The 13,331-nt window shown below is 28.4% G+C and overlaps 1 protein-coding gene across 2 annotated transcripts in view; it reads left to right on the top strand.

Annotated features, from left to right (window-relative positions):
- The window catches only part of LOC145329986 (gamma-aminobutyric acid receptor subunit beta-like), a 64,578-nt gene extending 55,903 nt beyond the window's left edge, over positions 1-8,675 (top strand). For both annotated transcript variants that reach the window (XM_080174490.1, XM_080174488.1), the window contains 2 exons: positions 4,592-4,656; positions 5,342-8,675. In XM_080174490.1, coding sequence (XP_080030616.1) covers positions 4,592-4,656; positions 5,342-5,470 — 194 coding nt within the window. In that variant the 3' untranslated portion in view covers positions 5,471-8,675. The remainder of the gene's footprint in view (positions 1-4,591; positions 4,657-5,341) is intronic.
- The last annotated feature ends 4,656 nt before the right edge of the window (positions 8,676-13,331 follow it).

Raw genomic sequence — 13,331 nt, 5'->3', positions numbered from 1 at the left:
GGCCGCTAGTGGCTTTGAAGGGGGCGGGGTTATCGACCCTCCTATTTGGCTTTTAGTTTTGAACAGAAAGAGTAAAAAAATCTGGGGAAAAAGAACTATTAGTTATTGCTTAATCTTAATTATGAACATACTTGATCTTGTTATTTTCTAATTAACAGTGGTCAATATTATGGTGAAGAAAGTATAACACTCTCTGAAAAGACTAACTTCATTTTCTTTCAAATATTTTCTAAATCTAAAATTATCATTTTTACTCATATTAGGATTCTTTAAAATATTCTTGTGCAATTGGAAATAATTGAAAATTTAACTATCTATAATACAAAGTAGCTTGATGTCTGTCCGTCTGTCTGTCTGTCCCTTAAGATCTCGGTAACCACTGAACCGATTGGATTCTACTCTTCAGGGTATATTTCTATTGGACCTGTGGTGGTTTTAAGCTATTTTCTTGGGGGCTGGGACACCCCCAACCCCCCCAAAAACAAAAAAAAATCCCCCCCCATTTTTTTTTTTTTTTTTTTTTTTTTTTGCTGAAGATTTCCTAGATTCTTTAGGTTTTGTAGAAGATTTCCTAGGTTCTTTAGGTTTTGTAGAAGATTTCCTAGGTTCTTTAGGTTTTGTAGAAGATTTCCTTGGTCCTTTAACAAATTTCGCCTTAATTTTTTTAATCACCTCTTGGGGCAAAGCCCCTAGAGGCTAGGGGCGAAGCAGCTAGTAATTAAAATAAAAGAATAAAGTGAGAAGGGGATAAATAAATGTATGTCCTCACCCAGTAGACCCAGTGCCGACTTTTAATTTGTTCTTTAAATATCAGCCAATAGCGTCGTAGGTATTAACACAACCAAATCCTACAAAAAAACAGAAAGCAATTTGCTAGCATAGACGAAAAAGGTCCTGAAGACTGGATCCAGGTAGTTTTCTGGGTTATACATACTTAGTACATCTATTGAATTATCAATAAGAACAATTGGCCTTTGAAATAAACTCTAAAATTATCTTTTGCCATTTTTAGATAAATCCTTATTATTCAATCCTTCAGCATATTATTAAGGCCAAGGCAAACCCAACTGTTTTACGCCAATCGGAGCCGCCAGTTTTATATAATTTGTTTTCTAAAGTTTTGCCGTTGTAAGCCAAATTCTTTAGCTATTCCATCAAAACTTGTAAACAAACGTCTCTTGTGGCATCTTTTTTTTTAGAAGCGAATCTACTCTATAATTTACATTTCCAAAATATTTCCGTCTATATAACTACTGTTGTCAGAATTGGAGATGGTAATGCTATTTCAATTTTTAAATCCCTATTATTTAAGATAGATAACTCAAATTTTCATTAAAGATAACCGCTTAGCATTTTTAGTCTTCAACTTTGATATATAGATTAGAAAATTCTATTTAAAATTAATTTTATTTTTTGCCCCGCTACTTATGTAGGATGTCCTCCTTGTTTCTATTTCCCAATTCTTTTCTCCAACAAACAAGACTGCTTTAAAAGGAGCAAAGCTACTCTCTAGTAAAGTGTTGAATAACATCCTTACATCCGACTTACTGAGCAGGAGCTTGTTGTTTCTTTGCTTTTAATGGATATAATTCTACTTGTTTTTGTCTTTTTTCTTTTTTCTCTATTTCCTTTTTATTTATCTTTCTATCTAACTTTTGTTCTATTCTCATTTCTGCTGAAAGATTAATCAAGCTTTGATAAACTTTTAAATTAAAACTATTTTATAATTTTAATTCCTCTCTCTCTCTTTCTATTCTAATGAATGGCCCAATTATTTCAAGATTTTAAAGATTTTACTGTTTTTAAACGTTAATAAATAGTAGAAATGTTTTTTTTATTATTTAGTTCAAAGTTTGCATTCAAAGGCTGATTTTTAACTTTTTTTGACACATCTACCTTCAGAACTCAGGGGCAATTATTGCAAGTTGAGTTGGAACACAAAACTAAGATCTTAGGGATAGCAACTAATTTCTAACAAGAATAGGTGTCATGCAGCTATACAAGAGTGTGCAACACAATAAAATATAATTCAGTTCATTTCAATTTTAATTGCATGTACATTTATATCTCTCTCACTTTCTCTATCTCTATTCATAGCAAAACTTAAAGTTACATTTGACATTTCCTTTTTAGCTTAAAATGCACGTTGAGTCACACATACACACCACCAAACACACACACACACACACACATACATACATGATGTCAAATATGATCAAGTTATACAAATATTTGAATTTAAATATGAAAAGGGAGAGTGTGTGTTTTTGCAGGGAGATAGGAATATGGCAATGGATCTATAATTCATTCTTTTACTTTTCTTGAACTTCGGGTACTTGAACCAACGCAACTTTTCTTATTTTTGCCAATTTATATGGCTTTGTTTGGAAATACATATCCACAATATGCCGCAAAATAATGCTCTTTTAGTAGACAAAGCATACTGTAAATAATTTACAACACAGACACGCAAGCAGACAAAAAAAGGTTCAATTGAACAAGATTCAACACAAGATTTTTTATTCAAAATTTTTATTTTCTTCAAATATGGGCAGGCTGAGACAGAAACTCTAATGTGATGCTTCTGTGAATGATAACTCTGAGAAGCTCAAATGTTCATCCCCCTGTCACACCCCTATTTTGGTAATATATTGATAAGAATGGTTTAGTTCTAATACAATACCTTTTACGACCATACTATTCACAGCATTTCAAATATTTTTCGTTGAGTCGTATTTCTGATTTACCAAAGTTGGTTCTAGCGCAAGCCTATAAATTTTTTAAAGATAAGACTTGTTTTGAAGACTATTGAGCTTAAATCCAAAATTTAATTAATTTCGCATTGTCTTATCCCTTTATGTGTGGTGTGTTTGGTTGTCTGTGTGTATTTGTTTGTATGAGCATACAGTATGACCATTTAAAGCTGGTTGATATATTTCAATAACCCAATTGTCGTAGGCCTTTTAATATATCCTATGATGTATATTAAAAATAGGGGGGAATTTCTAAGAGGGTCTTAGTTTAACCCTCTAAACTTTTTTATTAAACACCTAAATTTAAAATAGTAAAGCCCAAGTAAGCAATCGCTGGGATCTTTTACCTAATAAGGACAGACATATAGACGGAATTTATGTAACTGATACTTTAACAAAAATTAAGTGTTTGACTATTTTATGAAACAACCTGTATAATGTGTCTGTGTAGGCTGGAATGTGTGTGTGTGTGTGTGTATGTGTGTGTGTTAGTGAGTAGATTTGATTACTAGGAGTAATTCGCAAAATAAACTTTGAATTCATATTTTTTTCGCAAATTTTATTTTACACTTTTACATAAAAAAGAATAAATTCTCTTATTTAATTATAACAAAACCTGATATGATTTATTCTATCTGATATTTACTTTTTTTCGTACAAATTGTATAACTTTTGTATTGTATTACATCTATTAAAAAAAAACAGTGTTTTTCTGATTTATTTTTTTCAATGTTTTCTAAATCGTTTTCAAGAAAGAATTGGTTCCCTTGCCTTTATTTAATTAACCAATGTTGATCATTATAACTTAAAATTGTATGCATGATTTAACAGGCTACACATTATGGACATAAGGATAGACGTACAAGCGGAAACACCTTTTATGCTGAAAAGCTTTGCTTTAAAAAAATATCTGTATTTTAGATGTACAATTATATTGTAAATCAAATATCTAATACAATAAAAATAAATGTAATTTATTCTTTTGATTCGGTTAGAATAATATAACCCCTCTCAGTAGTGCAGCCACTTTTAAACTCTATTTAGTCCGTCTGTTAGTTTGTAACACTGTGTATATTTCTAGACTCTCACGTTCATATTAAAAGATAGATGGCTGATTTTTTTGTCAAGATTTTGAGGAATGACCATCTACTTAACTATCAATTATATCAATTCCTTTGACATCAAACGCTATATCAAAAATGAATTATATGATATGAATATATTTTTCCATTTAGTGATAGTCATTTTTTATGTTCTTCGCTACTAATGGATATTGTCATCCTTTTTCTAATAAAATTTATATTTTGCAATCACCTGGAACTAAATAAAAAAAATAGTAAAGTAAAAAATAATATAAAAAAGAAACATTTTTTTTACTAATGTATAAAATAAAATATCAAACTTATTTGCCCAGATTTTAAAGGCTTAAAACAAATCAATATTTTGTATAATCCTTAAATAGCACAATGAGGAATAGAATCCTTTGGGGCTCCCCTGGACAATACTAAACCTAACCTAACCTAAAGTAAGCCTATAAATTAATTTTTAAAATAGCTTGTTTGTGGTTTACTTTTAAAACAATTCTTAAAATTAATGATTTTCTTATTAATAGTAGAAGTTTTTTTGAAAATCAAACTAAGGTGGGTTTCCTGTTCCCTAATATAAACTTTTGGGATATACCCCTCCATGTTCTTTTTGTAGAATGTATTCATCTAAACGAGATTTAATTGCACAGATTAAATCATACTATAAACCTTTCTTTTTATTGAGCACAGGGTGTGCTTCTAACATAACACATTTGAATTGTTTGACTATGCTTTAATATTATTTTAATTTAGTGATGGTTCCAGTTGCTCCACCTCCACAACCCCAGTCTCCACCAGAAAGACTTTTTGGCATGAAGGCAGGATACGACTTATTTTTGTTGTTTTGCTTAGATTTAGCATTTATGGTATTGGCATTAAAGAAACATAATCAATAGCACAGATACTTTTTAATTGGGGTATTTTTGGACAATTGTCCATCCATCTACTAATCCAAATATTTTATGAGTATTTTAAGTTATCACCAGGCTAAAGCTTTACAAAACTTTGCAAATGACTTATATGGCAAAGACCAACTTTTTCCCCAAGCAGCTCTTAGGGCAAACTGAGCTGGGTGGAGGGGGAAGGGGAATTTTCATAAAAAAATTTAATTTTATTTAAAGTATCTTATACAGATACTAATATTAGATGTGGTAGAGAAAATGTTCTAAAACTTAAGAATGGACCAATATATTATTTAGGAAATTTAAAAACTTTTCCTAAATATTATTTCAGTTTTAATATTTTCCTTTTGTCAACAAACTAACCAGAAATATCTTATATCATTTTCCTTTCTTCTAGAATTAGAATTATGTATTTCAAAGTGGTTGGCCAACTGAATATCTAACAGAATATTTATTCAACTTTGAATTTATTTATAATATCCAAAATGTATAGTGGTCCACAGTTGTACACTTTTTTAAATCAAAAATGTTTTAATTGTTTTTTTAAGTTTTAATTTTTTTTCTTAGATAGAATTTTAAAATAAGTTGATAATTTTGAAAGGCAAGTGATATTGACAAGTACAGCAGGATTGTGTTCCCCATAACCTTCCTCTCCTTCCATCTCATGTACTGGATGATCTATCTCACCATCAGCAGTGAAATTGTAGATGATCTTGTATACCTAGAATAAATCAATACTTGTCTACTTTTATAAAATTGTAATTAGGAATGACAATAATAGTTTACATATAAGATGAACTTTAAGATGAAATCCATGAAACTTATTTTGAGTTAAGGCTGTATATATAAAAAACTGGCAAATAAGCAGTATGATAAAGAAGTTGAATTTTTTTATAGTAAAATGTTCTAAAGTATTTTTGTGTAATTAAGAAATCTGCCTATTTTGTTAAGTGACAAAGAAAATATTTATATTTTTAAGGGCCTGTTTTTCCAATCCAAAAGTTTAATACTAAATTTACAAAAAGTTTAGAATGAAAACTATTTTTGATACCAAGGCAATATTTTGACTGGATATTGGTAATATTTTCCCTACACAGAAAAAAAACAACTAATCCAATAAAATCAATAAAAATTTACATTTCTGAAATTATATATTAAAACATTTCTAAAAACTTTTGATACCCTCAAATATGCATGTACCTTTTAAAAAGTAAAAATTATATTGCAATAGAAACTGGCAGTAGCACATTAACCTAATTAAACAAAATTTTAATCTATTTTTCATGAACAGATTCTTTTGACAAAATTTCTAGAACCAAATCTTGTACTTTGCTACTTTAAAAACAAACTAACAAATCATATCATATCCTGGTATGTAGAATATAAGTGTTCAAAATACAAAATCTATTTTCCCTGAAAATATTCATAATAAATAACTATACAATGGGTGTGCTACTTTATAGTAATCATAAAATTGACCTCAACATTCTCTATGTGTTAAATAATGGATAAAATTTTTACACAGTTTTCAATCTCAAAGCATAAATGTATACATGGTATAATAAATGTAATAAGCTATTTTCTACAAAATATAGAATTTAGGATAAAATATAATTGTATGTAGTTTTGTAAAATTCCTCACATTAATATTAAATGTAATTAAAAAAGCAGTTATGATAAAAATATATATTAAACCAAAAGCTAAAAACAATCATGTTATGTTAATATATCAAAATTTCTACAATCAGTAAAAATTATAAAAATCATAAAAGTAATACTGATTTTTCTATCAAGATTAACTCATAAAAAGGCATTCAAAGATGCAAAATAATGGTTTTAAAAAAATCATTAATCTTTGCAATGAACAATTATGCAAGTGTATGTAAAACCCTTCATAGTATTTAATGTAAAATAGTAAAATGATGACTGCTGTATTCTGTAATCCCTTTTTATTAACTATAAATGTGAATCTAATGTGCTATGTATAATAATAAAATGTATGTAAAAGAATTAATTAAATATGCATCATATATATATATTTATATGTAGTTAATGTAAGGAGTTGATTTAACTTTAGATTTTCAAAAATAGCTATCAGAAAAAGCAAAGCAAACTCCATAAAAATGAGAGCTAAAACTTATTAGTAAATGCTAGAAGAAATCCCAAGTATTGTGCTAAACCATTAATCATTATTGTAAGTTTTCTAGTGTTTTTAGCATCTAAAAAAATTTATTTTAGCAAGCATTATAATAAAGGAAATGTAATTATAAAATATCAGATAAAACCCAGCAAACTTGAAACACACAATAGATTATAAAAATATGAATATAATTTGTTAATTTAGTTTATAAAAATGTAACATAGAGTAAGAAGTTATATTTTAACTAGAATATGCAAATATTGATAAGTTGGTTTAAAGTTTTACAATACATACAAGAATTAGTTCTATCTGGAATATTTTTGTTGATCTATTTTCATTTTCAGTTTGCTAACTTGAATCTTTTTGTTGTTTGATAAAACATCAAGTAATATGTAAAGAAACTTAGGTATTAAACTCAATCATTACTAATGCTAATTACCTTTAGTAATTACAGTCTAAAGAGCATTACAGATAGTAATGTTTATTTTCCGACAAAACTTTTGTACATTTAGATAAACAACAATCTAAAAAATAATATCAAAAATGCTTCTAAATAAGTTAATTTATATAACCTGGTTTCAATTATCTTAATTTTAAATTTTATTATATTATTCTAAAATGTTTAATCAATTGTTTGTATTATATAGACAATATTTTTAGACCATTTATCTTAAGTGTAGTTTTTTAATAATAATGATTGATCTCTAAAATTTTGCATCAAAAAAAATGCTTTTCTTTACTTTTTTCATCTGATTTGCTCAAATAAATGCCAAAAAACAGTATGAAAATTTTTCGAGTTTTGTAAATATGAATTTATTTTTAGGGTATTTTTAGAATTGCTTATTGTATTATCATCTTAAACCAAAAGAATCTAGTTTTGTAGGTTTAAATTAATGTTGTTAATTTGTGTAGATATAGATGTAACAAATGTGTGATCACCCTTTATTTTTATTTAGTCATAATTTATGAGAATTTGCAAAACTGATCAGGTTATACAAATTTGTAATTGAAAGATCCTGTTCAAATAATTATATAAAATAATTTGATTAATTTATTAAAGTTATAGTTTAACTCTCAAATTAATGAGATGGGTAAATTCTTTGAATTATTGACCAATCTTATTTTCCCTTTGACAATATTAAAGAAACAATGTCCCCAAATAGAAAAAATTCTAGAAATAATCTGATCTACAAGTTATTTTTATTTTGTTATAGATCCCTCACAGATTCTTTAATAATATGCAAATAAATTATGTAAAGGCGATCACCTATCAAAGAAAGTTAGATGCATAAATGGATTACCTTGTTTATGAGTAGAACTTTGATTTTTGAAGTTTTTTTTTATTTGAAAGTATAATAATTTTGGTATTAATGCAAGTTTATCATTTCAATATTATAGATGGAAAAACTATAAATTGCTTATTACTTCAAAAAACCAATATGTAAAAGGAAAAAGCTGTATTAAATGATTTGAAAGAACAAGTTTAAAACTTAGCTCTTTTGTTAGGAGAGTTTCGGTACTTTACACGGCATCATTTTTCTTTAACCAATAATCATCAGGAATATAAATTACTTGTTGGTCATACCTTAATTGAAAATTATGAAAGATCTTTTTCAAAAATTATTATTTCATGAAGACCAAAAGTAAAGTACTGAAGCCTTTCCAATGTACAGTAATCCATCTATGTATCTAATTTTAAACAAAGAGTTGTGTATCAATTAACCAGTGTTAAATGTTTTTGTAAGTATATATAACAATAAAGTGTGTTCATTTTAACAATAAACACAAAAGTTTTGATTTCTTGATTTTATATAAATCTCTAATTAAATTTTATATTCATTATGATAAATACAACAAAATTTTACATAAGTTTGTTGCCCAATAACTGCCAAGGTAAACACTTGTAGTTTTTGATTAATTTTTAATGTTTATCCCTAATGATGATAAAAAAATATTACTTGGAAAAATTAGAAAATATTAATTTGAACCAAACAATCAAGATTTGATAAAAAAATTCGAGGGTATGTTTTTAAACCAATACATATAAGGAATACCCCCCCCCCCCCCTCTCTTCGTAAATATATGCACAATCACGAGTAAACTTTGTATATTATGCTACTTACTCAGTTAGTATAACTATTAGAAAAAAAACACTGAAATAGATTTGTTAATTAATAAATGCACCGTAATTTGCAAAAATAATAATATGCAGACTAAAACATGAAGTAACCTTCCTAAATGACTCTCTAAACAGAAAAAAATATACAAAATTTACTTATACATTCTAAAAATGAATAGAAAAAATATAATTTCCATTTAAATTTTGACGAAATCTCAAAATAATTGACATTTATCCCAGGTACTTGGAGCCGGAGCTACAAATACATGGATCGATGATGGCAAGCAGCTGGCAACTAGGAAGCCCTTCCTTTAAAATAACCAGTCGATCATTTAGTTGTTGTGCCAAGGAGGGAGGGGAAATTAGACTGTAAAATATATTGGCACAAAAATTTTACAAACACTTCATTTCATTCGTTGGGTTAAAAACTTATGGAACCATTATTAAATTTCAATAGATTATTATTTTCACTATTTATCATAGCTAGGGTTGTAAACCAAATTATCTTCCGTTGTCTTATTTTTTCAGATACGTTGGGGTTGGCTGCCGTATTCTTGTCCTAGAGTAGCATTATCCGTAAAAAAATATCTGGGTAGTTTTCTAGATCACATTCTCTTGGGAGAGTGGTGGTGCGGTGCCCTACCCAAAAATAGCAGAAATTTTGAGAAGCTACATTGTAAAGGAGGATGATATCGGTACAGCAGTTAGCAAAATTATTCGGAACAGACTTACAGACAGAAACGCACAGACATCCTGTTATTTTTTATATAAGGATAATAACTATTAAATAGTTTGACATTTTTTCTATAATTTTTAAAGGAAAAAATGTTCTATTCCTTTGAAATATAACCCCTTGGTAATATAAATATACATTTATGGTGTCATGTACAAAATTGAATTATCGCAGAATAAAAAGTGAGTCTTCAATTTCGCATAACATCACAAACAAATTAGTTTGTAACCAACATAAAAAAGGTCAATAAAAGTACCCAAAAGTTTTTGATCCAACGAATAAGATATGATACTTCAGGTACCAGTGTAATTTACAGTACAGTGTACCATCTCTTCCCTTGCAGAATTGAACACCCAACTAACTAAAGTTAGATAACTAATTATACAATATTCAGAAAAAAAGGTAAAAAAAGCAATATTAGGTGTTCTTAAAAAACTGTTACAATTTTCATTTCAAATAGCAAATTAAATATATCTTCTTAATTTTATTTCGCTGTCTTTAGAAGATTTATATACAAACAAATACGTTAATTTAATTTATGTGAAATGGTGGTATTTTAAAATTTTTCTTGTTTTTAAATGTATTTAGAAGATTCTAAAAATATAAAAAAAAATATTCAATTACTATATGAAGTCAATTTTAGAACTCCAAAATTTGTTTTTGTCGACAAAAGAAATTATTGCTGACATAAACGTCAACACCAAGGCTAGTATTAAGAACAAAATTCAAGTACTTGAAAATAAGACAATGGCCAATAAAGTTATGTACACACCAAATGATAATAAACAAAGTTGCCCATTTTTTAAGAAAAAATTGTTGGAACTAACCAATCACAATTAAATAAACGTACCAGAACTATTTGAAGATAGCAATACTGAGTGTTGATGTTATACCAGCCATAGTATCACAAAATTGTCATGAGGGAGGAAACATTGGACTATAAATTACACTTGTATTGAAATTTTAGATCCACTTTACCTTATCCGTAGATTTTTGGTGGGTTGGTTCCTAAATAATTCTAATCTACAGAAGTGGTAGATTTGTTTATCATCAATGAATTTGTTGGCAACACAAAATCTAGAAATGACGCTTCTTGTTAATGTTCTGTTTAATGGATGAAATCACTGTAGTTTTGTCTGACGTCCCGTGTGGGTAATATGTAATATGATCAGATGATTGATAAATAGATTATCATATGAATAGACTTTACTAACTAGGCAACATCTGGGAGGGAGGGAGGTAGCAGCGGACTGGAAATTATACTTGTGCTCAACGTTTTATAAACGTAATCATTCACTCGTTGGCTCAACAACTTTGGTGACCTTTTTCAAAGCTTGATTGGTTGGTTTAAATTTGTTGGCAACAATTTTTTTCTAAAGAACTCTTATTTTATAATAATTCTTACATCATTTAATCATCCTTTGCCTTATCCCTTAAGATCCCTGTTCCTCACAGATATACAGAACAGAAATATTTTTTAAAATCAGGACAATTGTGTCCATAAGTAATAAGCTATGCTTGGTGGTAAGAGAACAGTAAATTACTTACATTGATTTTTTGTTGCGTTAGATAAGAAAATGCGATTAAAAATGACGTCATACAAATGACTAATGAAAAGATAAGCTAATACACAAACCAAATTACCTTAGGTAGACCAGTATACATTTGAATTGACCAATGGTAGGCCAGCATTACGTCATTTTTTATATGCAATATTAAAGCTTCTTTAAATTTTTTTTAGCAGCTATAGTAAACAAATCATTGTTTAGAATTTGAGAACTCAGATAATCAATTTATTAACATAGCTTGATGTTTAAACTGTATGATGATTTTGGGTAGGTGATATGTTCGAATTTTGGCACAAACCTCGTCAGAACTAATACTGTTTCAGGTTTTACTTCATGCTGCTTTTTAAGATGAGTGCCATAAAATGATGTCTGTCAATTTTATTTTAAGCTTATTAGAGATGTTGTCATCCTTGCTTAATGCAAATAAAACTGATATAGGACATTTATATATGGGCATCATGATTAAAGGATAACTTAAAATAAAACTCTTTAAAAAATGGCAAACTTTTATATTTTAACAAATATGTCAAACAGAAGAATATTTGTTCTTTTAACACTTCTTTTAGAAACTCTATTAATACGTTCTGTCCGTCTGTTTATTGACTAAGTAATTTATTCAATTGTGTGTAAGATGCATTTTGACCGTTTTAGGTTACAATATCATAAGTAATCTTTTACAAATTGCTGAAAATTTGCACTTTCAGAAGAATGTGATCTTGTTATTGTTGCACTACTAAAATAAGGGGCAATATTATTTATCATCCATTTGATGTAACCTTGTAGTCTTGAGCTAAGATGCACTATATATAAGTTTCTTCGTACACAAAAAAAATGTGCTTCAAATTTTTGCAATTTACGCTCCTTGCACTTATTAGCCAGATTCTTAGTGAGTAAACAAATATAAATCACAACAGATTTTCAGTCTTTTAATACTTTAGATTGTATTTTAAAATAACTCCAATCAAATATTTTTTGAAACCGTGTATTTAAAGTTTTACAACGAAAAAGGGAATAAATAAGAAGGTCTTGTGCATAGCTGGTATCTATTAAACAACTAGATTAATTTGTCTGTAATTCCCATGTTAGATTTGTTTTTTTTTGATTTAATAAAATATTGTTGGATTAACAATAATTTTATACATTTTAAAGATTTTAATTCATATCTCATATTGTTCTCAGGGTAAATAATGAGAGGGGGGGATTATCTATGTTTTTTTAGGGGGGATAAAACCCACTAATCCCCCCCTCCACTTGTGTGTCCTTGATGGTTCTTTAGACAAAAAAATAGATATATATTAAGGCTAAAATTTTTATTCCTCCGAACAATAAGCATTTTGTATATAACCTTAGGGCTACGTACTGCACCTGGCCAGCTGGACATGGGCATTATCCGCAATCTTAATCATTATATTAATTTGATCATTTTATATTATTATCGCTAATAAATATGTCATGATGATTGGATGGGAAATAAATATAAACCATCATATAAATATAACCATGTGATAATATGCACTCAAAATTATATTATATTATATTATATTGTATAGTCTTTATCACTTAATTATTCGATATAGAATTTTATTTCCCGGTGGAGGATAATTGTCCAAGATCGGGGGTTTGTTGGATCTATGGTTAATAAATTGAATTTGAATTTGAATTTGAATTTATGTATGTATGTAGCCTTGATTCTCTGAAGTTAGGATTCAGATGCACGAGGAGATTGGAGGTGAGAAACCTTTGACGAATCCTAGATTGGTAAGCTTTGCGCACAGCTGAGTGTATTCTATGTTACATTTCAAGGTTATCCGCAATTCTCGAGGAAGCTACATCACCTTGGCCTAGAGTTTTGGCATGTGTTCCATATTAAGCCACCCTAATTAATGGCACTCTCATATGAATAAGGAGCATGACGAGGGAAAGCACGATTACAGTTGCTTGATAGGTAGGATCCTAACTTCCTACAAATCTCCCTCCTTACAACCTAAGGGCATCACAGGGAAGGTTGCGTGATTATATTCTGACAAATTG

The sequence above is a fragment of the Acartia tonsa genome, chromosome 10, assembly GCF_053477335.1.
Source record: "Acartia tonsa isolate MP-2025a chromosome 10, ASM5347733v1, whole genome shotgun sequence".
Lineage (NCBI taxonomy): Eukaryota > Metazoa > Arthropoda > Copepoda > Calanoida > Acartiidae > Acartia > Acartia tonsa.
The sequence above is the reverse complement of the archived record's forward strand: the minus strand, read 5'-3'. Positions and strand labels throughout refer to the sequence as shown.